Source organism: Orussus abietinus, unplaced genomic scaffold (assembly GCF_000612105.2).
Source record: "Orussus abietinus isolate OABI.00-Male unplaced genomic scaffold, Oabi_2.0 scaffold50, whole genome shotgun sequence".
Classification (NCBI taxonomy): domain Eukaryota; kingdom Metazoa; phylum Arthropoda; class Insecta; order Hymenoptera; family Orussidae; genus Orussus; species Orussus abietinus.
Window position 1 is genome coordinate 685,589 of NW_019394232.1, and position 25,090 is coordinate 710,678.

The following is a 25,090-nucleotide window of genomic DNA, read 5'->3' on the forward strand; positions in this document are numbered from 1 at the left end:
TATTCCTAGATCCCTGCCTCGAAAGGAAGAAACCCCGAAGAGAAATGGCGGCGAAGAAGTAACCCGCGGCTTTTAACCCAATTTTTAGGTCCGGGACATAAAGCGCCATGGCCGGGATTATGAGCAGTAGGCGTGAATAATTCCGTCTGGCCGCCATTCGTTTCGCCGGGGGGGTATAAATTATTCGAAAGAACGCATTAATTTCCTTTGCGAATAATTAACGGGCCGGACAACGAAACCTGGCCGCTCCTCGGACGTTTCTGCGTTGGTCAGTAACCTCCGCCCTGCGCCTTTAACCTGCCCACTCGACATTTCAAATATTCATCATGACTTACACTGAGACTCCGGAGGTATTCTCCGTATACATTACCTATTTAATGGCTTAACAATGGGAGTTATGTTGGGCTGGCATGCCGAATAAATTCGGCAACACGTAAGGCTAACAGCCTGCTCTTCGAATTTTTATATACCTTGGGGGTAAAAACGGTTTTACATGCGTTAACCCTTGTACTAATCTCGAATGAGTCACTTCCATAAAGGGTCCATAATTACTGGAACACCCTAATCGCCTTAAGATGCGTAATTTGATCTATAAAAGTGACGCTTCTGCAAGTATTTTTAAGTACTTTCCAGTAATTTTCCAGTAATTTTCTCTGGAACATCGATTCCTGGCATCGTAGAGCTGCGGCTTTCCAGTAATTTAACGGCATCTCGCGGAGTCTCGTTCGAATGCGAGCACTAAAATGCAAAATACCCTCTCAGTGCGATTCCAATTCCAAAACAGCTGATTCCATTCCGTTAATTTCGTTGCATTAATCTCTATAAACCGAAAGAAACCTCATAACAGTTCCCGATAATAACCTCTTCAAGACCCTCGCGACCGATCCGCGCAACAAGAGGCATAAAGCCCTGGAACATCGATTCCTGGCATCGTAGAGCTGCGGCTTTCCAGTAATTTAACGGCATCTCGCGGAGGCTCGTTCTAAGTGCGCCGAGGAAAACGCGATTCCCGGCGTTAATGCGCGTCGTAATACCAAACGATCGTCGTATTGTGTCGGATAATAATGCCCGGGGAAGCGTCCGCGTGCGGAGAATTAATACGAAAATTTATTAGTAACGGAGGCGTGGATGTGTCCCCATATGGCCGCGCGTGCTGGCACACGTCGCGAGGGCATGTTGCGGTGGCGGCTGGTGCATTACATATGCACTCGTGTATGTGCCCTGGGACCAACTATCGAACACAAAGCCCATGTATCCATGGGAATAGTTATGTAGGCCTACGCTGCATAGCGTGCACCTTACATCATATCGACATGACATACCTACACGCGAGGCTTGGTATCGCTGTCATCCTATATTATCGGGGGTGCATTCTGTTACGGGAACGTTACCCACCAGATTCTACGGCATACTTCATCACGGATACTTCAAAGCTCCGCAACAGGGCTGCTACAATGTAGATCGGTCCGATAAAGGTGTATTTACAACGGCACTGCATCCGGAGGAAAAACGTTCGATTCGGCTCGGAGACCGCTGGTGGTCTCTATGTAGAACGCGATAAGGCCCTATCAGGGCGGAAATTTGCCTTGAAAAAAATTCCTACCGCCGAAAGGATGACGATAAGAGCTTGCATTAATTTGGGACCGATAGGAGTAGTCCTTGGGAGTGAAAGAAAAAAAGTTAGAGTCCTTGGAGACGTTAAAAAGCTTCCTTTTTGATGTAAGTGTCCCGGGTGTAGGGTCCTAGGGCCTCCAACGGCGAATCCGTGGTCCTACACCTGGGTACACCTGGGTAGGGTGTTCAGCTAATCGGATCCCAGTTGGAGGATCTTGCCGGAAGTCGGAATGGGAGAAGAGGAAACTCACTGACCATTAAATTGTTGGGCGAGGAGCGAGGCGAAGATCTGCCCGGGACTCCTGGGGTCCCTTCCGGCGACGGAAGAGGAACTCTTGGGGTGGCGGGCCACGTCCTCTTCCTCGCTGCTGGATCTGGGACCTCCAGGGTATCCTCGACGTTCCCGCCATTCCAGGGATCGTTGACGGCGCAGCCCTCGACTTCCGCTTGCGTGTCCACGGCCCAGGGTTCCCTCGCTGTCCATCACTGCGGCATCTGCGACATTGCAAACAGAGTTTTACACTTACATTGTTAGCCGGACTCCTTGGCGCAATGCCGACGCCAAGAGACCTGGTGTTTGCATCCTGGCTTGGGATTTAGGGATCAGCCCGCCAAGCCAGGACCCGCCATTTTGGTACTCGAGACCAAGGACCACTTCCCTCCCAAGATGCAAGAGATGACCAGCTTTGTTCATGTATTTCCATAATGCCGACAATGATTTGAACATGTCAAATGTAAGAGGCAGGGTCGCTTTGATCTTGGTTGGTGCTGATAGGTTGAAGATGGACAATCATAAACGGAAGGCTATCGTCTAATCTCTGGTAGTTCTCTTGGAGCTGGTGGGACGTTGGAAGGGTCTTCTGTCCACACATCGCTTGGATGAAAAATCGAGGACGGGCGTTACATTAGGCGGGGAACTTTTCCCTTCTGCCGGGATGGCAAAGGGGTCTTTCCGGTGCGTCGGGCGCAAATTACTCGCAATTTGCATGGGGATGGGAACTTCTTTCCCGGGAAGGAAACGGCGTTTAAGGCCGGGCCTGCCGACGTCGTTGGACCTCCGGCCTGCCATCTCCTATCATAGTCTCGGGCACATTAGAAGGACATCTGAATGCATGAAACATAGAGTTCCGGCCGCGATTCCGAGAAAGGCCTTTGCATATTCATCGGGCCAACGGGGGTCGGCGTCACGTCGGGGGACATGCATACTTCGCGGCATAAAAGTCATTTTCTTCCGATGCCCCTCCCAGGGGGGAGGTATTACCCCCGGGGATTATTCAAACGCCCCGAATGGCACCACTCTCGACGATTCCAACGAGGAGGACGCTGCCGGATTCTTAGATGGGAAGAACAACCATTCTTTACCGAGGAAAAGTCTCCTTCTCTCAATGGAATTATTTCTTTGAATGGAGTCGACGAAACTGTGGCATAAAATCAAGGAAATATAGTCCTAAGCATTGCTGGGCCTAGAACCAATGTCTAATAACAAGGATGATCCCACCAATGGTGCCCATGGTGCCTTCCAACTCCTTTTGCTGATGGGACCCACCAGCCTAAGTGCATTCCCATCTCGTAAGAGGCATAATTTAACCGCGATCATGCGAAACATCTGTAACAATTACGCAAACCATTCCTAGTCCTAGAACCACTGTCTAATAACAAGGATCATCCCGCCAATGGTGCCCATGGTGCCTTCCAACTCCTGCTGCTGATGGGACCCACCAGCCTAAGTGCATTCCCATCTCGTAAGAGGTATAATTTAATCGCAATCATGCGAAACATCTGTAACAATTATGCAAACCATTCCTAGTCCTAGAACCATTGTCTGGTAACAAGGATGATCCCATCAATAGTGCCCATGGTGCCTTCCAACTCCTTTTGCTGATGGGATCCACCAGTCCAGGTGCATTCCCATTTCGGGAGGGGCATAATTTAATCGCAATAAAAGCGGAAACCAGTAATTCCGGTGTCAGGGAACAAAGAAAGGTTCGGCAGCGGTTCCATCCCCGACGATCCCCATCCAAGGTGGCGGATGCGCGCAGGGAATGTGTCAATAATGCCCCCTAGCCGATTAATCAGAACCGAAACCTCGACAAAGGCCGGGCGAGTGCTCGGTTCGAAATGCGCGGGTTCATCAAGAAATAATTTATATGGTAATGCCAGGGGCGTAATAAGTCCCCTTGGCAAACCGTGCTTGCCACCACACACGACCTATGCCCGCGTCTCGCTACCCGTGCCGGAATTGCCGCACCGTGATTGGTAGCTCGGGCACACATCGTCATTAAAACCGGCCATTGGTTCGATGAATTTTCCCTCTTTGGTGCAACCTGCAATATCCCCGTGCTTCGGCCTGGTTCACCCTCAGGATGGAGTTCGGCAACGACCCCATGGAGGGTCTTTGGTCGGAAAAGTTGCTCAGTCGTTCACACCTTCGGGTAGGGCGGGATCCGTACACCCTTTTGTCATGAAAATTTGGAAACTCTCCTCGAAGTACTTTATCAATGGAAGATGCGTTTAGGATCATCTGGATAGAAGAGGATCCCATCATCTCGTAGTTGGGCGCTAATGCTTACCGTTGCCACTTTCGGGGCAGGACCCCACATTTGCATGTTTTTTAGGCCTCGTAGATTTTAATCCGGGAGCCGGAAGCGATCGCAGGCGAGACATTCGATAATCCAACCGTCCGAGCGAAAATATCTAACTGCTGAGCAATTTCCCGAATCCCCATCAAATTCGGAGGACCCCATGCTCCAGATCTAACCGTAGAGGGTTAGGACCCTGCGCCACTTGTGCCGCTTAATCCAAGTAGCGGACCCTCTCGAGTTCTCCAAAATGGATTCCAGGGATATTACTTTCCTCCTCGAGATTTCTTATGTATTTCATTTCCCGGGGAGGACGTCCAGGTCCCATTAGGGAGAAAAATTGCAATAAGATCCTGCTCGAGAGCCAGGATCTCCTTGCTTCGTCATCGATGGACCTGGGGTCCAAATCAAACTATCTGCAACAACAACAAAAGCATGTAGAGCTGCATTTAATTCTCTAATGAGAACGTCCACATCCCATTAGGTCAAAAATTGCAACAAATTGCATTTGGAAGCCAAATCCTCTCCTTATCATCATCGATGGACTTGGGGTCCAAATCAAACTATCTGCAACGATAACCCACGCATCTCTTGGGGCATCGCACCAGCTAAGACAGTTGGCACATCGACTTAGCTCCCCAGCATTCGAAGTTTCGGTCTTAAACGTAAGAACTTAAGTTCAGGGAACACCTCGTCTCTCTAACCCGAGGAGCAATTCGCTCCGGCACTAATTAGAACTCGACTCGACGTTCGAACGCGTTGGGAATCAAAAGTTCCGGGAAATTATGCCGCTCTACCCAGTAGTTGGCGGATTTTCTGTATTTATACGTGCCACCGAGCATAAGTTAATTAGCCATAGCCGTGTCTGCTACGACTCGATGGTACAGGAACCACGCATAGACACATCGGATGATGCTTCGGCTCCTGATGCTGCTAACGCGATTCTGCGGTCGCCAATCTACAGAGTGGATTTCTACTTCTCGTCTTCTGGATGATCGGGCATTATTCCTCTGAGATAAAATTCACACACAGAATTAGGATTCCATGTAGATTGGACTTTTCAAGTAGTCGCTAACACTGGTACCACAGAATAATTTCTATATATTTGTGTGTAATCTATGCAAAATGTGTTGGTATGGTCTTGCCACCTTGAAAATAGATGCAGTACCACACACTCCTTCGTTATGAGCCACATCCGTATGCAAAATGTGTTGGCATGGTCTTGTCATCTTGAAAATAGATGCAGTACCACACACTCCTTCGTTATCAGTCACATCCGTATGCAAAATGTGTTGGCATGGTCTTGTCTTCTTGAAAATAGATCCAATACCACACACCCCTTCGTTATGAGCCACATCCGTATGCAAAATGTGTTGGTATGGTCTTGCCATCTTGAAAATAGATCCAACACCACACACCCCTTCGTTATCAGCCACATCCCAGTAAATAGTCCCGTAAATCCACCTTATCGTTATGATTAATCGACAACACTTCTTATCCGTCGGCAGGTCTCGATATCACATCGAGCCGCGTCTCGATAAGGCAGCCGCTAATAAATATATAAGTACTCCGATAATTGGCGGCCGCATCGGATAGGTTTCCACGGAATAGCCATTAGGCGATGCTTCAATGCTTGATATTTCGAGCTCGATCGTGCGGCCGGCAATCTACGGGGGTAGTTTCGTCTTAATTTTCCAAATGGCCGGTAAATCCACCACCCACGTCGCCCTTCCCGCGAGGGATGTCCGAAGGGGTGAAAGACAGTTTAGCGCCCGGGAAGTTCCCGAAGGGGGATCGATTTCAGCATTGCGTTGAAAGAGAAAAGTGATGGACGCGGCTGCATGGGCTGTTAACGGAATTGCCAGAGATTCGCCATATTGAAAGCTCCCGGGGCCCAACTTCCGGTGATATAAGAAACTTCGCGGGTAATAACGACCCCTCGAGTCTCTTGCTCAACTTTTTCGCCACTTTCGCCCTGGAAGAGTCCACACACGTGCTAAATTGTTGCTCGTTTTTCTATCTCGAGTTCTGCTTCCCTTTTCATCGCGAGTGGACAATGGTTATCGCTTTCTTAGCTTTAATTAAAAATTACTGACTTGTAACCCAGTTTACCGGAAATGGCCGAGCCATATTGGGGGATGTTTAACACGCCGAATTTCCCACCTTGGACTGTTACCGGCTATTTGTTATAATTAATTATCACCCGAACTTACTTGTTGTCAAGCTACTCGGTAATTGTACCGAATGGCCTCGTTTCAAGTCAAACTCGGGTGTTGCCTTGATCCATTATCGTTATAAATTTGCTTACATATCATTCATGAATGTATAGCAATTCATTTTTAAGGTTTATTTATTGTTTTACTACAACTTTTCAATGAAACAATGAAACTTTGACGTTTAATCGAGAAACTGCCCCTTTATGGCATGCAACCTGCATACACGGGTGCATCCGACCAACGTGGTTGCCCTCCTTAAGGCGCCCTTGGAAAATTAAGTATGAAAATATTATTTATAACTAATAACGTGTAATTATTCCCCGCGGAGGTCTATCTAAAAAATTTAGTTAATTTGTACGCAGTTATTAAAAATGGTAATTGCAGTCCTTGCAGCATGGTATGTGGTAGAATGCATTTTTAACGAAGGGTAACTTCTCGACATGAGAGAACTTGTGTTCGGGAAATTTCGGGGGAAAATCTGCGAACGTTTTCCTAAGCTCGGATAAATCTCCTTGTTTATCCGTGTCAGTCGAGACAAAAGTCGGCAATTTAAAAGTTTACTTGCATCCTGGGGGGTCGAAAAGATATTCAGGGGGTGGAAGTTCGAGGGGGTGCTCAGACGCGTTCGGTTTTCGACTCTCCCCATCTGGAATTCTACGTAGGGAAAAGTCTCCGGGATCCGAAGTTTTCCGGATTCTCTCCCCCCTTTTCCTCGGGAAATTCACGGCAAAAAGGGATTCTTAATGAAAGAACTCCTCGGGCCCGAGTCGAAAGGAAGGAACACGCCAGGGAAAGCAGGTTGACAGAAGGTTAACGAAGCTCTTCGTCTTCCGGAAAGACTGACAAAAGGAAGGTTAAACCTTGATACCGAGTGTATCAGAGGTAACTTTGTTCCCTGGGCTATCTTTTTCCTAAGTCCAGATTTTCCCCGCCATCTTTGACGAATTTTCCCCCCAGCTTGGGGATGTTTCCCACCCTTCTCTTGCGGCGTGTAAAAGGATAAATCCAGGGATTACAGGACTACTGAAAGTGGAAGGAAATATTAGGAAATCTTAGAAAGTTATGCGAGAAGCGACCCATTTGTTTAACGGAAAGAAAATGACGAGATACGGCCATGTATGTTGATGTACCGAATTTTTAAATAACGCATTATGAAGAAGCAGTAGTTATTTATAATAGTTATTAGTGCTACGAAACATTATTCTATGTAAAATAACGTAGATATGTTTATATACCCACGTTATTTTACATGGAAAACATGTATAGTAATCAGCGCTACGAAACATGTTTTCCATGTTAAATAATGTGGATATATGAACAATGATGCGGTATTACTTTATAAAAACAAAATATTAAATTACTAAATGTAGTGAACCAAAACATAACAAGCTTAAGTAAAATAATGACGAGATATAACGATGCATCCTAACATGATAATAAAATAAAAAATTCAAAATTGAAGAAAAACAAAATGGCGACTTACAGTGACGCGTCAGAGCAGTAGTGAGTCGCTGCTCGTCGTTGTCCTTGCACGCCGCACCACTGTAATCAAGAAATTGCCGTCGTTAATTCTTAATTAAGATTGATATTGAAAGTGTGGATATTATCGGAGAACATGGAGAACACGGAGAGGGAATTTAAGGAAGAACGCGCGGCTCGTGAAGTATCATTTTTCCAGAAAAAAAATGTGCATTTAAATGTGAAATCTCACGGCAGTGCACTCTTCCTTAGAGCCTCCATAATCACGAATTAAAGTTTCACATAATTCGGTGCACTCGGATTGAAGAAATGTTTTATAATTATTTGTACTTTTTGGTACGTATATATATAACGCTTTTATATCACCTTAACAGTCCTGATATGAAAGTGTGATGTACATAACCTCGCAATCCTGGGGGCCTGGAGTTAACGAAACATTAGTCCTCGGTTATAAAAGCTAGGTTAGGGGCCTCGGCAGATAACGCGTGCATGTTTAATGCCGGAAGTGCTCGGCCCGGTCGCCATCCTCTGGCTAGGGTTTCCGCAGGCTCCGTAGGGTCATTAGCCAGCCATTCATTATGCAACCGTGAAGCTGTATCGCGTCAATACCGGCCGCCAGATTGTTGGCCCAATCGATAACAATGCGCCTTGTTTACCGGGGGAATAATCAACAGAGGCGAAACCGAAGTCTCCGGGAGCGAGCCCTCCCCGAAGTGGGGAATCACAGTCTGCTGACTTCTACGACGGTCCCGAGACGAGAGAAAATACCGACTCGATTCTGGATTTCTCTAATACCGAGCCATCTCCGATTCGCTGCGCTCCCAGCCTCCCGGCGATCCCGCGAGATGGCGCCGCCGGCGGCGTCGGTAACGAGCCTGGAGATACCCGAGCTGGAGGTAACAAGAAGCGTTAGGTCTAACTTATTCATAGTTTATAGTTAAGAGCAGAGGTATCGTGAAACGTATCATTGAGGATGTCGAACAATAGCATCCATGAGGTTTTGTAATACGTGCACCACGTCTGGGAGTCTTCAGGGAGAAGATGCCGATGGATATCGGGACAGGGTCCTAAGGAAAGGTTAGGAGAGGCGAGACCTCGTTGTCTACTAATGTCTCAGTCCAACTGATCTTCTTTCACTTAGGGATTTAAATTATTACAAGTTAGTTGAGCCTCATACCATATCTCTGAATTGCAGGGCCCCTCCTACTTAACTAATAAACCTAAATAAAATCTAAATAAATGTTCATCATCCCGAAGAGACGTTCCAATTCATTGGAGCCTAATTCTTTGGATGAACAAAATCTTCGATTCAGTGGCAATTTTTTTCTCAGTATAGTTTATGTATTTCCAGAACTGGAGGACCATAAACGCGTCCTCGGCTTTGATCTAAGTTTTCTGCTGATCCCGGCAGGGATTAAGGACCCGCTGATGATCCCCGAGGGAAGTAATTCGCCCAGTTGGATTACGTTTGTGAACGTTGCATCGGCGAGTTTGCGTCCACTGCCAAGTTCATCGGCCGTTGTAATTACGGCGTCACCTCTCGGCAAGTTTCCCGATTCGTCGGCCACCCTGGAAATTCGCACTTTGATCTCCATCGCGTAGATAAGTGCCCAGGTCGGGACGTGCGGCGGCGTATAATGCCGTATAACGACGTATAATGCCGTATAACGACGTATAACGACGCATAACGACGCAAACGATTAAAGGAGACCGGAATTATAGCGGCCTAACCCCATACCGTAAACAAGTCGTATTCAATGCGGTATAAACACTCGCGAGGCTAATTGCAAGATGGCGGATTAACCCGTTCGAGCCACTCAAACTCAGCTCTTATGTATCTTACAAGGAAGGTATCCCAGGTCGATCTCTCCGAATTAATTTCTTTTATAATATGTTATGGTATAATGGCGGCGTATAATGCCGCGTAGAACAAGAACACAATATTTTTTAACCAATCCACCTGGAAAAGCTTTCTCATAACGAGAAATGAAAAATATAATTTTTTCTCAATTAATAAGAAATAAAATTCTATATATTCAGTAGTATGGAATTAACAGCTGCAGTTGCATTTGGTGGTGACCTCATGTCGCATAAACGTGCAGTGTCCAATTATGCACGAGTTGTATCAAATTTCTTAAGTATCCTTCACGCGTGTCCTATTCGACTTCATGTACTTTTTTTTTCCTTTTTATTCGAGGCTTATGAGGACGTTTTTTGTAGTTGCAAAACACGACGGGAGGAAATCGAGCAGGCATTAAATTTCCGGACAAGCGGTGGGATTTTTCATTTCCATTTTCCCCTTTTCCAAAATGATATCTAGACCACCCTGTGTATGATATTCTCAACTAGGGAATGTATGCTCAATTGCAGATGTGCCTCAATTGAACGAGCCTATTGTTCGGTCTCAAGTGACGTCACGTCTCCATGTTAACGCATTATGCGTTTCAACGTTAAATTGGCTTAATTGAAATACTGGGCCAGTCGTATACTGGCCACCTACCAGTGTCATTAAACAATGTCTATTATTTATTGCAGGGAAATACACGTCTTAAAAATTCATCCGGACCTTATCCTGCAGAAATATACAAATTTCCAATTTTTCCAATTTTTCATTTTCGCCAAAGATTTTTTATTTTGTTCCACCCTGCAAAAAAAACGTCACGTTTTCTCTATTGCGTAATAAATCCGCAGGTACACGCGGCTAGTTCGGCAGGTGAAACGAAATGAAACGATCGAGGCTATTTTTGATCCTGCGACCTGGTGACGTGCGTTGTGTGTTTTTTTCATTTTTTACCACGCGTGTATTTTTCCTCCAAATTTCATAGACCGGCTTATCTGGCGAACTCGAATCCGCCGACACGTGTATTCGCAGCCGGAACAGAGGGATATGCGTTTTTTTTCTTTTTTTTTTTTAATATTTTTCAACGAGTATCCTCAAGCCTCTCGAAATGTTTCCTCTTAATAATCTCCTATGAGTCTATATTTCCCGGAGGAGCATAAATATTTATCCGGTAGTATTGAAAGGAGCCATTTAATTGCTTAACTTTTGCTTTCCTAAGTTCGCCGTGGATGTAATTTATTTGTTAACTCTTTGAACGCGGAGCCAGTTCGACGTACGGGCGAGATTCGTCTGACCGGGCAGGCGATATTGGACCGAACGTCGGCCGCCTCTTGGCGCTCTTAGGAGCGAAAAGGTTAAATATTACGCGATACATTCGGTTTACGTAAACTGAAATTCACGTTCGGCAGCTCTGTATCAAGTCTCCGCACGAGTTTACTACCGACGATGACGTTAATTTCGACCTAGATAGAGGTTGTTGAAACAAAACACCTATCTGTTCGCTTTGGCGTAAACAAGCACGGATGTGTGCGCCAATGTTATTAGGAGCGACCTCCGCCACTGATAACTGCGAAATAATTATTGCAAAACTCATTCTTCCTCTCTCGTTCAACTGTAAATATAACAAAACTCACGTGATGTTCATTATCCACGGAATTAAATAATTACACAATTATATAACGAACGACACGCGTCGTTCCAATCAGAAGTTTGATTACCTTCTTACGGATTATCAATTTACAACAATAATGGTATTTTTATCCGAATGTTTCTTGCATAATACACACTCTGACATATCATTTTATTACTTATTTCCTGCTAAACCACGAAAGAAATATTCCCCTGGGAATTTTCATTGTAAAAATATTATTGTTAAGGCTTCGGGAGTGTTATTTTTAAGGTTACGATCGGTTAATGAACTTTACGTTATTTTTACAACGGGTGGTTATTTTTTTATGAAATTTTCTGTAATGATACATTTGGTCCTTTTATGTTTCTGCACTTTTGGGCGTGTTTACTGCACTTTGGGCGTGTCTACTGCACTTTTGGGCGTGTTTACTGCACTTTTGGGCGTGTTTACTGCACTTTTGGGCGTGTCTTCTGCACTTTTGGGCGTGTTTTTTGTACTTTTTTCCATTCTTTGTTAGCAGTGACGAGGGAATATTCCAATGACCGTGAAAGAAGCTCTCTGGGAAGACCTTGATGTGATATTATTAGCACCAAGGCGTCGAGCACTCGCTAAATCGGAATAGTACAAGTTCGATTCGAACACGCATGTACTGCATGCAACTAAAAGATGCATTGTCTCTGTCTTCTCTAATTAACATATCAAGTCCCAAGTGACGACGAGCTTTGGCATGTATCATTTACTCCCCTAAATACATTTACCAGTATTTACATTTTAACTACTACTATAATTGCAATTTATTAAACGAGTCATGAGGCATTGCGCACTCGATAAATCGGAGTGGAACAACAATTTTCACTCTTGCGTGGATTTAACGTGTGCAAGAGAGATATGCACTGTCTCTGTCTTGTCTCATTAGCATATCCAATCGGTTTTGTAGGCGTCGACGAGCTTCCATTTACATACATAATGTTTAAATTCCCAGGTCAATTTTACGGCTGACTTCATTTAGTTGACCATTGAACGAGTCATGAGACATATCTTATCGCGGTAAATATATTTAATCGCGGTTATTAAACCGAACGTGCGAGGTCGATACGAAATTTCCGTAACGGATTTACAAGGTTGATAATAAGCGTTATCGATGACTAAATTATAATCACTACCGTCGCGTATCGACCTTCGCATGACAAAACGAAATCCATGACTAATGCCGTGTTTATCATTCCACCGAGACGTAGAAACGAGTAATGTTAATTTAAACATTCGAGCTGTACCTCAAGTTTGTCGCTAACCAACAATACGTGAAATAAATTCCCCGGCCTAGTTGCAAAATCCTTTGTCAGGATTTTACGACTTTTCCGGGAGAAAGTGTAATGTCTTTTGACAATTCCTGAAATCCTAGGAGCTTTTAACAAGGGTCCCATTAATAAACAATCCCCCCAGGATACGGCAAAATCTAGGAAAAGAACTCCAGGTCGCGTCTCCTGGGATTCTCTCCCGGGTTGTTAAACACAGGGGGTAAATATTAATTGAATTCGAGGGAAGGGGGATTAAACGAGTAATTAAATGACGATTCGACATCGGGAGAAACAAAGCCTCGTCAAGCCCGGCGGCGTCCCACGTCCATCAGCGTGGCGTCGGCAACACCATCGCCATCGCCCTCGACTCCTGAACACACTGTTGGTTCCCCACGTATGTGTTTCCCCCGTACTTCCATGGTATCTGTAGTTAGTCGGAGATGGGACGAATCCCTCTCCAAGCCATGAGTCAGATCCCGCAGTGACCGAGCTCGATGTGATAGCAGTGGACGTCGGTCTTACGAAATCCCGGCCCCACAAAGAGCGACCAGGCCACGAGTAGCCAGCCCGTTGATCCCAGGGCCTTCGAATCTCCTCCTAGCCGTGGAAGTTCATGGCCAGTCGATAGATCTCTGAATAGAGGACCTGAGACTCCCAGACGACACCGTTAAGGGCTTGGCCAGAGCGGTATAGTGGGAACTAGGGTCCAGGAAGGTGTGTGGCTGATCAGGTTCCTTTAGTCTGGGAGCTGGGTCGACCTGTTGGATTATACAAGGCTGGGGAGAGTTCCACCTGAACGAGTTCCAGGAGAAACATTGGAAGTTGAAGCAAGGAGTGTCTCGATTTGGGAAGTTGAAGCAAGGAGTCCCTCGATTAAGGGCTTGGCCAGAGCGGTATAGTGGGAACTAGGGTCCAGGAAGGTGTGTGGCTGATCAGGTTCCTTTACTCTGGGAGCTAGGTCGACCTGTTGGATTATACAAGGCTGGGGAGAGTTCCACCTGGACGAGTTCCACGAGAAACCTTGAAAGTTGAAGCAAGGAGTCCCTCGAATTGGGAGCTGATAGCAACGTCTGACCAAGACCAGTGTTGGTGGTCCCCTGAATCTGGGTTCCTGGTCCAGTTCCCAAGTAGAGTCCGTGAATTCCTGAAAAGGTGCGGCAAGAACCATCGGGAACGGCCGGCGATCCCCAGATTAGGAAGGAGTCTGGCACCAACAGTGGGGAAGCCCGCGGAGGGTCCGTTGCTCCCGGCGCCGTCGGAGCAGGAGGGCTCGGTTCACGGCCAGTCGGTTAATCTCCGAATATAGTCGAGTCCGTGGGTTCTGGCAGAGCGGGAACCAAGAGGCGGCCTACTTTCGCTCCTACTCTCCGACTCGAGACACGTGGCCAGGGCGTGGAGTGGAGGAGCGGTGGGAAGGCGTCAGTTCGCCAGCTGCGAGGCGAGGAAGAGAGCTTCAGTCCAGCAGTGAAGGCGTCCACCGTCGCACCAAGACTTCAGACATGGGCCTGCGGATTCTGGTGAAGGTGTGCAAGGTGGGGACTCTGCAGCGTTCCCTGGCCGAACGGGGGGCACAATGGATGCTTTGCCAGCGGAATTTCTCCTCGACTAAGTCCAGGCAGACCCTGAAGCAGTCACCAAACGCTGTGCTGGACAAGACCCTGTTGAATAGGTACCTTGCCCTACCCCAGCCCAGCGAGAAAGTGCAGGCCAAGTACATATGGATCGATGGCACCGGGGAAGGACTTCGCTGCAAGACCAGGACCCTCGACTTTGTGCCGAAGAGCCCCAAGGAACTGCCCAAGTGGACGTATGATGGGAGCTCTACCTATCAGGCCGAAGGTGGTGATAGCGACATCTTCTTGTACCCTGTCGCCTTGTACCCTGATCCCTTCCGCGGGGGCAACAATAAACTCGTGCTTTGCGACACTTATCACAGCGATAAGACCCCTACTAAGTCCAATAAGAGGTTCAAGGCTAATGAGGGGATGGAGAAGGTTAAGGATGTGGAACCTTGGTTTGGGATTGAACAGGAGTACACGTTCCTGGATTTTGATGGCAGACCTTTCGGCTGGCCCAAAAATGGATTCCCTGGGCCCCAGGGGCCCTATTATTGTGCAGTTGGGGCGGATAAGGTGATTGTTAATGAAAATTTATTTAACGTGTCCTCGAGGAAAATCTCAATTATGTTCAGGAGGGAATTCTTCTTGACACTTGTTAACAATATTTGCATACGGGAAATGGACAGTTAGAACTTGAAGCGATGAAATCGGTCACTTCTCTGCCGCGGAAAATTTCCAAAAATCGGATACACCTTTGATTAATTTTTTCACTATTTTGACGGAATATTAATACATGCTTTGCTGCCAAGTGACAAATTAAAGACGGCTATTCTTCAAGGACAGAGTCGCCTGTCTTGTATGTTTAAAAATATTTCTAAACGTAGGTGTGAATTCATGTCTTCCGCGTTCCGCAAATACGTATTTACATAAACTAGTTATTTATAACCATGTCTTTGGTTTTTCTTTTAATGAAACTCCTTACCACGTGATAATACATATACGATTGTTTGGCACCAACACGATTTTCTTGGATTTTATTTCGACAGTTCGTTATTGTTTATAATTCACGCCAACGCGTTCTTCTCTCAGATAAATATTAACATTTAAAGAGAAATAAATATGAAAGAAATGAAAATNTAAAATATGAAAATTGACGTTTGTTTAATCATCATCCCCAGGTGACTGGTAGGGAGATCGTCGAGGCCCACTACAGGGCTTGCCTTTACGCGGGGATTAACATATCCGGGACCAACGCCGAGGTGATGCCCTCCCAGTGGGAGTTCCAGGTGGGTCCCAACCTGGGGATCAGCGCCTGCGACGACCTCTGGGTAGCCAGGTTCATCCTGCACCGCATCGCCGAGGAATACGGGGTAATCGTGACCCTGGACCCAAAACCCATAGACGGACCCTGGAACGGAGCCGGGGCCCACACGAATTTCTCGACGAAAGCCATGCGCGCGGAGAACGGCATCGTGGAGGTGAAAAAAGCGATTGAAAAGCTGAGCAAAACCCACAGCAAGCACATCGAGGCGTACGACCCGAGAGGAGGGAAAGACAACGAGCGACGTCTGACGGGAAAATGCGAAACGAGCAGCATCCACGACTTCAGCCACGGGGTGGCCAACAGGAACGTCAGCATCCGAATTCCCCGTGGAGTCGCCGAGGCCAACAAGGGATACCTAGAGGACAGGAGGCCCAGCAGCAACTGCGACCCCTACGCCGTCTGCGACGTCCTGATCCGCACCTGCGTCCTAAACGAGTAGAAAGTGGGGGGAAACCGTGATAACTGGTATCGTTCACGACTCCCCGACCTGGAACACGTGGAATTGGGAAGAACTGGTAATAAGGAGGAGAGAAAAGGGGCTTCGAAGTTGCGAGGTGGAGGAGGATGCTCCTGCGGCGGGCGCTGCCATGTTGGACGCCAGTGGCGGCCCCGGGAGGGGGGCGCAGCGTACTAGATGTTCAGTTTCTATGTTTCCCAGCCGTTTTTATATGTTTTCGCGAGGTTTTTCGGGTTATTGCCGATACTGTTGCGGCGAAGGTTCCTTCGTATTGTTTGTCGCGTGAGGATCGTCGACAAATTGGAGATAGCTCTATCGGTTTATGGGGGAATACGCCGGGGGCGACTGGTCGGCGTCAATGTTCAAAGCAATTTCAGGTTGAAACGTTCGATCGCGGATTTATAACGGAATTACTGCTCGTTGATTTTCCGGTTAACCTCCGCGCGAGCCCCCGATTCCGTGTAAATTAAGTTTTGCATATTGAAAGGGGGGGAAATTATTATTATTTTTTCTTTTCTGTTATCATCTTCATATTTTATTACGAGTTTCATGGGGATGTGAGGGTTAAGGCGATTTAAATTCAATTCAGATATTTTTTTTTGTCCTTATCTTCGCAATTTATAATCCAATGTGCAAGTAGATTTCATATTATATCGAATGTTAGACGCTCAGTACTTTAAGATGTTACTTAAGGAGTAATGCTTATCTCACTTACAGATAAAATATGTACCGAACGAATCGCTAGAATTTGACGATAAGGCCCTTATCCGAGCTTCAGTACTTCAGGAAAGATTTATGAAAGCAGACATTAATGATAAATGTTATATTTTTATTATATACTTTTTTAAGCCATTATAGTTACGGATATATTTTCTTACGCTACGTGTATTTTCTTTTTCTAGCTTGGGTATATTGTTCCCATTAAATGCAATTACTTTTTACGGTAAGCGGAATGGTGGAAAATTAATTATCTTGTTGATAAGAAATATCGATAAACGTGGGTCATAAAGGTTCTTTTTAATTGTTACAATTTATTATACGGAATCAAAGTGAAACGAATGATGGTAATTATATGCGTAGCTTCACGTTTTGTTTTTTATTTATTTTTTTTAATGACCTAATTGAAATGTTCATTTATTCTCACTTTCACTTTGAAGCGCTTGCAGTGTTATCACTCGGTGATAAAACTGTTATTTTCTTCTCCGCGTTATCATGTTTGCCGTAACCCGCCTTTCGATTACTGCAATCAGTCCCGGCATGTGTAAAGTATTAGATACGTAATGATAAACGTGAGTACAGCTGTTTACAGTATCTTTTATCAATACGGTCTACAAATAGCCTTCCTATTTCACGTAATCCACGTTTCGAAAATGTTCCCTTCTCGGCGCTAAACAATTTTCCAGGGGAATATATCGGTTAATTAATTGTCGGTTACTTGCCATCCTTTCAGTAATTAACGTAATTATATTTAGCTCCATATACTCTATCGTGGATTTAATATTACAAATCTGTCCCGTATCAGTAAATCTCGCGGAAAAAAGTGCAACTTCCCGAATAAAATAAATATTTCATAAATATATTGACTTCGTTCCGTATATATCAAACTTTCATATCACCTTAAACTTCCCACTAATAGGAGGAATATAAATATTTCATAAATATATTGACTTTTCCCTACGTATATATCAAACTTTCATATCACCTTAAACTTCCCGCTAATACAAGGAATATAAATATTTCATAAATATATTGACTTCGCTCCGTATATATCAAACTTTCATATCACCTTAAACTTCCCGCTAATACAAGGAATATAAATATTTAATAAATATTTTGACTTTTTCCTTCGTATATATCACACTTTCATATCACCCTAAACTTCCCGCTAATACAAGGAATATAAATATTTCATAAATATATTTTCCCTACGTATATATCAAACTTTCATATCACCTTAAACTTCCCGCTAATAGGTGGCGTTGCCGCGTTTCGGGTACTCAGAAGTTAGGTTAGGAGATCCCGCGGAAAGAGTGCAATTTCCCGAAGAGCCCCCGGGGGTGGAGGAGGTGTTAAACTTTAATCGGGGATTTCGTTTTTTGGCCTTAGTCCCCCCGTATGTCGGATTTGTTGCGCACGCTTTACGATCACGAGCACGTGGACACGCCAGGAAGTGCGACTGCAACATTCAATAAGGTAAAGTGCCGCAGTGCTTTAAAATGCACGCCGTGTCGCCTCCAGTGGACGTTTCCGCGCTGCAGTATCCTACTTGCCGTTGTAGTTAGCTAGTTTAGTGGCGTGTGTCTTAACGGAAAGGCCGGATGCGGAATAATTCCCGGTAGGGACGTGGAAATTAGCCAGGGAAATGTTTCTTTTTCCCGGACTTTTCCTTGACGACTAGCTCAACGCGCGCCGACCCCTACGACCGCGGAGCCACTTCGACATACGGGCGAAATTCCCCTGACCGTGCAGGCAATATTGGACCAAACGTCGGGCGCCTTTAGGCGCTCTTAGAGGGAAGGTATCCCAGGTCGACCTCTCCGATTTCATTTCTTTTATAATATGTTATAGTAGGCTAAAAACTAAGCGACACGTATTTTTTTTTTATCTGCCATTGAACGCTTTAAGAGGGTGAAAGTAGCAAACAAGTCTCATAGACCTCTTTGCTTAAGTGTTCCCAGTTTCTTTCTTCAATTTTATGGGGCCAAATACACAGCTCCCTGGCTTCGTGGTGCTTAAGTACAGAGTCGAAGAAACCACGGTAGAAAATTGCCCGGGGAACGATTTCGAAACCGGTTAATGGGAAAAGATTTCTCCTCGGAGCAGCTGGATGTAAATTCCGCAAAAACTGGAGCAGGTCTCGTAGACTCTGAATTACAAGATGAAAAGTCTTTTAATCCTTTATAGCAGGGAATAATAATATAATTACATGTAAATCGGTTATATTACTAGGGTAATACACGGTGTAAAAGTCCTACTTGGCGGATGCATGGAAAAAGAAACATGGCGGACGTCGAGTGCAGGTCCGCGTTGAAATTCAGGGTCAGAAATGGCTAAAAGTCGCGCAAGATTGCACCAATTGATGCAACCGAGGTAAAGTTCCGTATATTTCGCGTATTTAGGCCTGGGTTTCCCTCGAGGCGGTTATTTTCTCGGAAAAATACAGGCGAGGAACGGCTGTCTTCAGAAAGCAAGATGGCGGCGAGGCCGCCGTATGCATGAACGCACGGCCAGAATTCCCGAGGCCGACAGTAAAGTGTCGAGGTTACCGCCGTCAGGAAACTTTTGTTTAAAATTGGAATTCCTTTGCGGCTCGTTGGAACTAGGAATGCAGATAGGGAGAAGGCGACGAAGACCGGAGCCCCACCCGAGGGCGGGATATTGTTTCATCACAAAGGGAATCCACCTGGACGCCTAAGGAGATTTTAAGAAATCCCCTGGGACCCCCCACTACCGTTAAGCCAGCCATTGCATCGCTCTTTTGCCGGAGAATTCCCCTTTCGAATGAGAGTATTGCGTCTAGCGAGCGAGAAAAAGTCCAGGCAAGCTCTAGGGGCATTTTGCACGAGAGGGAAAGAGAGAAACTCATGCGGAATGCCATAAGAGCGAGCGAGACACATCATGGAAGGAAAGAAGTCGGGTGGAGACGGGTTTTGCTAATCCAGAGCCATCTCGACACGCGGACGGGTACTTGGTGGGGAAGGTTCCATCTTTTCCTACCGAATGCCGTTTTTAGGGGCTTTAGGACCCCCTGGGAATGGGATGTTACCATCACGACTCGGCTCGGGAGTATCGACGGGTATGGCAGGTTTCTTTCTACCTGAGACTCGGGATGTTATCGGTGGTTCTGCTTTACCGGCTCTTCCAGAGATGGCGCCACCGTGGTAGTTCCACAGCTCAGTTATGGAAGAAGTTACCGCAGGAGACTGCGTAGTTTCAAGTCGGGGGACGATAAAATTCTGAATGGTAAAACTAGAGATTCGGCAGAACTTTCCGCCGACAATAGGCTACAGCTTTAGTTACTTGTGCACTTGTACAATGGCGCCATTGCGGGTATACAGGGTGTTCCAGAATCTGCAGGAATTTCTGAAACTGGGCAGGTGGAAATTCCGGGCGAGGAAAAGAATTTTCCCTTACGCGATTTCATCGAATTAATAATCATTTTCGGAGTTATTCTCATGAAATTATTGGGGATTGATGAAATTAAAACTTGAAGCTTCCTTTTAGACATTTCCCTCAAGTGACATCGCTCCGAAATTAATTTTCCGCGTTATGAACGACTGTTCAAAAAGTCCAGGAAGTTTCGCCTTGAGATTTCATCTTCTTGGGTCACTTCGAGACTAGAAATTCGCATCGGGCCTTCCCATGTCGAAAATGTATCTCCCTCGGACATTCCGTATCAAATTTCCTCATTAGCCGGCGCATTTTCCAGCCCGAAGGGATACCATTATACCGTAGAACCAGTAACGAGGCCGTTAGTTTTGAAAATAGTTGACCGAAGTAATGCGCGCTCAAGCCGACCGGAAGATGGACACCATTATGATGGGAAATCGTTAGCCAGCGGCATTGTAACGTTCGGTATAAAATAATCCGGTAAACAAGACAACTTTTCTCGAGTGGGGAAAGTTGTTAACAGGCCAGGCTGTTAGGATTTCCAGGGGGCTTTGAAAGTTGGTCAGTAGGGTCGAGTGTTTAACATTTCCTCGGTGTAAATTCCCCCCGTCAAGAGCCGAAGGGTCATGGCGTTGGATTTAGGTTGTTGGCCAATGTTGGTGCCCGGCCAAAGTTGACAATTAGGAGAGACCTACTCGAGCACCCTCGGTAATTTTGAGGGATTACATAATTATCGCTCGAACGTGCCCGCAAGAGTTGGAGATTCTCTAGCTGGCCCTCCGAAATTCCGGATTTTGCGGAAACCCGCTCCGGATGAGACGCTTTGCAGGGGATGAAAAATGTAATGCGAATCTGAGAAATGTTCCTTTGAGTGGGACCCAAGGGATGTTTCGGATATACAAAGAATCATACGCGGGGAAAAAAGTTAGGGGACATAATGGAAATACCACACAACATCCTGCGATCAGACCCTTCCAAAGGAACGTCCTCTGAAATTCTGGATTTTGCGGAAATCCGCCCTGGAAGAGACGCTTTGCAAGGGATGAAAAATGTTCCCTTGAGTGGGACCCAAGAGATGTTTCGGAAATACAAAGAATGATACGCGGGGAAAAAAGTTAGGGGACATAATGGAAATACCACACAACATCCTGCGATCAGACCCTTCCAAAGGAACGTCAGGAAGAGTTCAGGAAATTCGTTTAGATCAACGATTTAATAGTTTCTTTTCCCAATCGAATAATTGTTTCTTGCAATTATACATTCGGGCAAGAATATGTATTTCTTTTAGTCAACTGATACTTTCTTCTTTCGGTGCAATGGAAGACCAAGACCAAGATTGTCGACTGAGTAATACCAAGATCCTGCTGGCCTCGATTTTTCTCCTGCATCTGGTCATCATTGAATCGAAGCTGCAACCCCAAGGAGCGCGAAATTTGGCGTGAAATAACCCCATGGAAGCCAAAAAACAATGGAAGGAAAACGTAAGGCCGCGCAAACGGAGATGCTCTCGAGACAAACAGCCCCGAGCTCGCTGCAACATATTTCCGGACACTAACATAAGATGGTCTACGGGGATGTATCATGTGGACTGCATGGTTGCAGGTGCAGCTGAAGACGAGGGTCGACTTGCGAGGGGATAAAGGAGGGTGCCTGCTGTGGAGCGGAGCTTTAACGTAAAGGATCGATTTTGCGGAACACATCGATGGCTCCATCCATTACTCGGGATTCCGAGGCCCCAAGAGGCATTAAGAATAAAATAACTCGAGGTAACACGGCCACAAATCTTGGGATCGCCTTTACGTTCAATTACGGACCCCTAATTAGGTACCTGCGTGTCAATTTCACGCCCCGATCAAAGTCAAAGAAGACTCACCCTTTGAAGCTCCTGGTGGTCCGGTCTGCAATGGTCCTGAAACAAAAGGAGCTGATCAATAACCCATAAGCCATGAAATTAGTTGTACAATGCATGTGTACGTGGCCTTGGACTGCCGAGGCGTAAATTATAAAGACCGCGATCTTCTTTATAAAGGATAGCATCGCTACCATAGACGAAAAAAATTCCTCACTTAGAGGGGACGTGGTCCAGAGGGACCAATAGTGGAATTTGGATTCGGCAGAGTGGCAGGCGGATGTTCAGACCATTCGGCACTCCGAACAAGGTTTCTTTCTCACTTTGACATGCCAATACATGTTTTAGATCCGACAGTTCGAATGAAATTTACATGGAGCAAGAGAATCCTCTCGGCCCAAATGCGTTTTACTTGTGCGTGACAAATCGTAACATCTTCTCCCATCAAGTAGACCACTTGGAAGAGGATGCAAGAACATCAACAGGAAAGAGAAGGAACAAAGTCATCAGCAATATTTCAAAGTCTTCGGCAGGCAAAGCGACTTGGGTGTAATTTTGGTTCCTTGGTTGGTACGATCCTTATCAAGGGTTGCGCTTGCTCCATCAGGGGCACTTCGATTCAACATAATGCGTTATTACGCCAGCAAGCATATCGTGGTTCACCAGCCCTACCTCTCACCTATTAATCCAATTTACTCGCCTACCTGTGCATATCTGTACAGCGCAAACGTTGCCATTGTGTCTATCGGTCGGACTGCACTGCAGTGCACTTAGGGTAATAGCATTGAAAATGAATCCATTCCCGGAAATAATGGCGGCGTGTGCCTATCTACGCATCAATCGACTTGCTCACCACGTAGGTATCTCCCGGAGCTAATGCGATAGAATTAGGATCGTGCTGTTCCTAATGTCTTGTTCGATGCTAAAGCGGCTTGGCATCGAATAATCCCAGAGAGCCAGACGTCGAGGGATCATGAGCGCTGCCTACCGCAAATGGGTCGCCATCAAAATTTCAATCCTGCCAACAAAGAGCCGAGTGGAAGGCTTTTCCGGGCAAGGTGCACCTCAAGACGTCAGCAATTTGGGAACCTCCAACTCTGTAGAAGGACGTCCCGACGCCTGTGCATCATCTGGAAGCGTTATTCGTCCCTTGTCTAAAGAACGTCCCGGATAGTCCAGCGACGCCAACAAATGGTCGCCAAGAACGTCACATTGACTTTGGGAGCCAACCAAAATGGTAGGCTAACTCCGTCACGGTCTAGCGACGTCAATATGACCGATTAAGAGCGATCAAGCTGATGAATTTGGGAAAGTTACGTGCTAGGAACAATCTGTTGGCGACCGACCATCATCAAAAAATGACAGGACATTGTTACGGGATTGCACTGGGTCGCACCACCCATCCCAACTACTAGATACATTCCTCAATGTCCAGGGATGGTAATTGTCATTTGATCCGCCCGACCATCGAACGCAATTCTGCGGTGCCTGCTCTAGGCCAAGACACATCCATCATTTACAGACAATTGCCTTAACTTGCCTTACGCAGCACAGCAGGCCTGCTGCTCGTGGCGAAGCGGTCCTGCATCCATTAGCAAGATACATCTCCTGCAATGTCCACGATGGCAGGGACGGGCGCTGATCGGGAATTCCTGGGGAGCACCGTGGTTGCGGATCATAGATGGAATTCCTCTCAAACGGCGTCAAACAGGAGGCGACTTCGTGACAAGTAACTCGATACTGTACGCTGACCATGGTCTGTTCGAAATTAGCAAGGACACCCAACACATTTGTTGGGTGTCCTTGGTATGACTGGGATACGAAATACGACCAACTCTCGGCTGATAGCAGCTTCCACGATCTGCGACCTCCCTTTACATCCCGTTAAAGCGACAGGAATTGCATCGCTTACGCGTTAGGGTCATCACGAGAGTGCGAGCCAGGATCGTGGGTTAATGTAAAGGCGGGGTGCTGAGGGTGGAGTCGCCGACTGGGCGATAACAGGGGATGGAAGGACATCAGGGGTTGGCAACGGGTCGCGATGTGTTCTTTATACCCCGATTCAACCCCAACTGTTTGTTGTCATTGTCGTGGCGAGCACTTCATTGGGTCCTTATGATCATTTGTTGTGTGGTGAGGACCATTTTGTTGTGTCCTTGTGACGACCATGCCCAAGGGTCAGTATCCTTTAATCTGGGAGTTTTCTCCCATTTTTAAGTGCTATTGGGTTATTCGCAAATCGTCTTCCGTTGATAGGAGAAGGGTTTGGGATCCTCTTAACTGCTAAACACGGTGTACTCATGAGGACGATGTTGACTCGTGCCTTGGAGAGGAACTAACTAGGAGAACTACCCCGAAGAAGCGTTTCACGATACAGGGTGTTCGAATGAATTGCCGGGCTGGAATTTATTGTTGAGATATCGCTACTTCCTCGCTTCGGAGTTGAACCGGAGTTCCCGAAAGGTCGGCACCTATATTGTCAGCCCTCCCCGAACTTGTTCGCTAGTTTATACGTAACACGTGCTTTAAGTTCCGCACTCGTGTTCGTGTTTCGGAAGCATGCCAGGCCCCTAACTTGTAATGTGATTGAGCATTGTACCACACGTGGAGGCTAGCTCAGGAGACCTTCTAAATATATAATCGAGCTCAGGAAAGAAAAAACCCGCCCGGCATAAAAAATGGCGGACTTCTGCCAAAACTAACCCCCGTGAAATACGCCCTTTACGCGTTTTTATTTACCGACATACCCTGTAACAGAGTGCATGGGCATGAAATGTCTCGATTCATTGACTTTTTGATTGTTCATTTCTGGATTTAATAGAACGTCTCGGAACAGGCGGAACAGTTTATGAAGTGTTAATTCGAGTCCTCGGATCGATAGGTTTTGTTGCTCGCCAGGAGGGAAATAAATTACGCCCTGTATGGCTCGGACGGACGTTTATCTTTTCCCTTTTATGACAGACGTTTCAATTGGTTCCAGCAGGACCATTGTACCGAAGAATGGGTCTCCAGGGCGATTCTTTAGTCTGCCATCAATCATCGACAATCGTGCCCACACTAACGACGCGCTCGTTAGCGAGCGATGTTTCTCCTTCCTTTGTTAATTCATCTCATATAATTCTGCCCAGTTTTTCC

At 46.2% G+C, this 25,090-nt stretch overlaps 1 protein-coding gene across 1 annotated transcript; it reads left to right on the forward strand.

The window, feature by feature from the left end:
• The first annotated feature begins 14,022 nt into the window (after window positions 1-14,022).
• LOC105703417 (glutamine synthetase 2 cytoplasmic) lies at window positions 14,023-17,571 on the forward strand. The gene is made up of 2 exons (XM_012431798.2): window positions 14,023-14,788; window positions 15,394-17,571. Exons 1-2 carry the CDS (start codon window positions 14,156-14,158, stop codon window positions 15,976-15,978), a joined length of 1,218 nt encoding a protein of 405 aa, XP_012287221.1. The 5' UTR covers window positions 14,023-14,155; the 3' UTR covers window positions 15,979-17,571.
• Window positions 17,572-25,090: the final 7,519 nt, after the last annotated feature.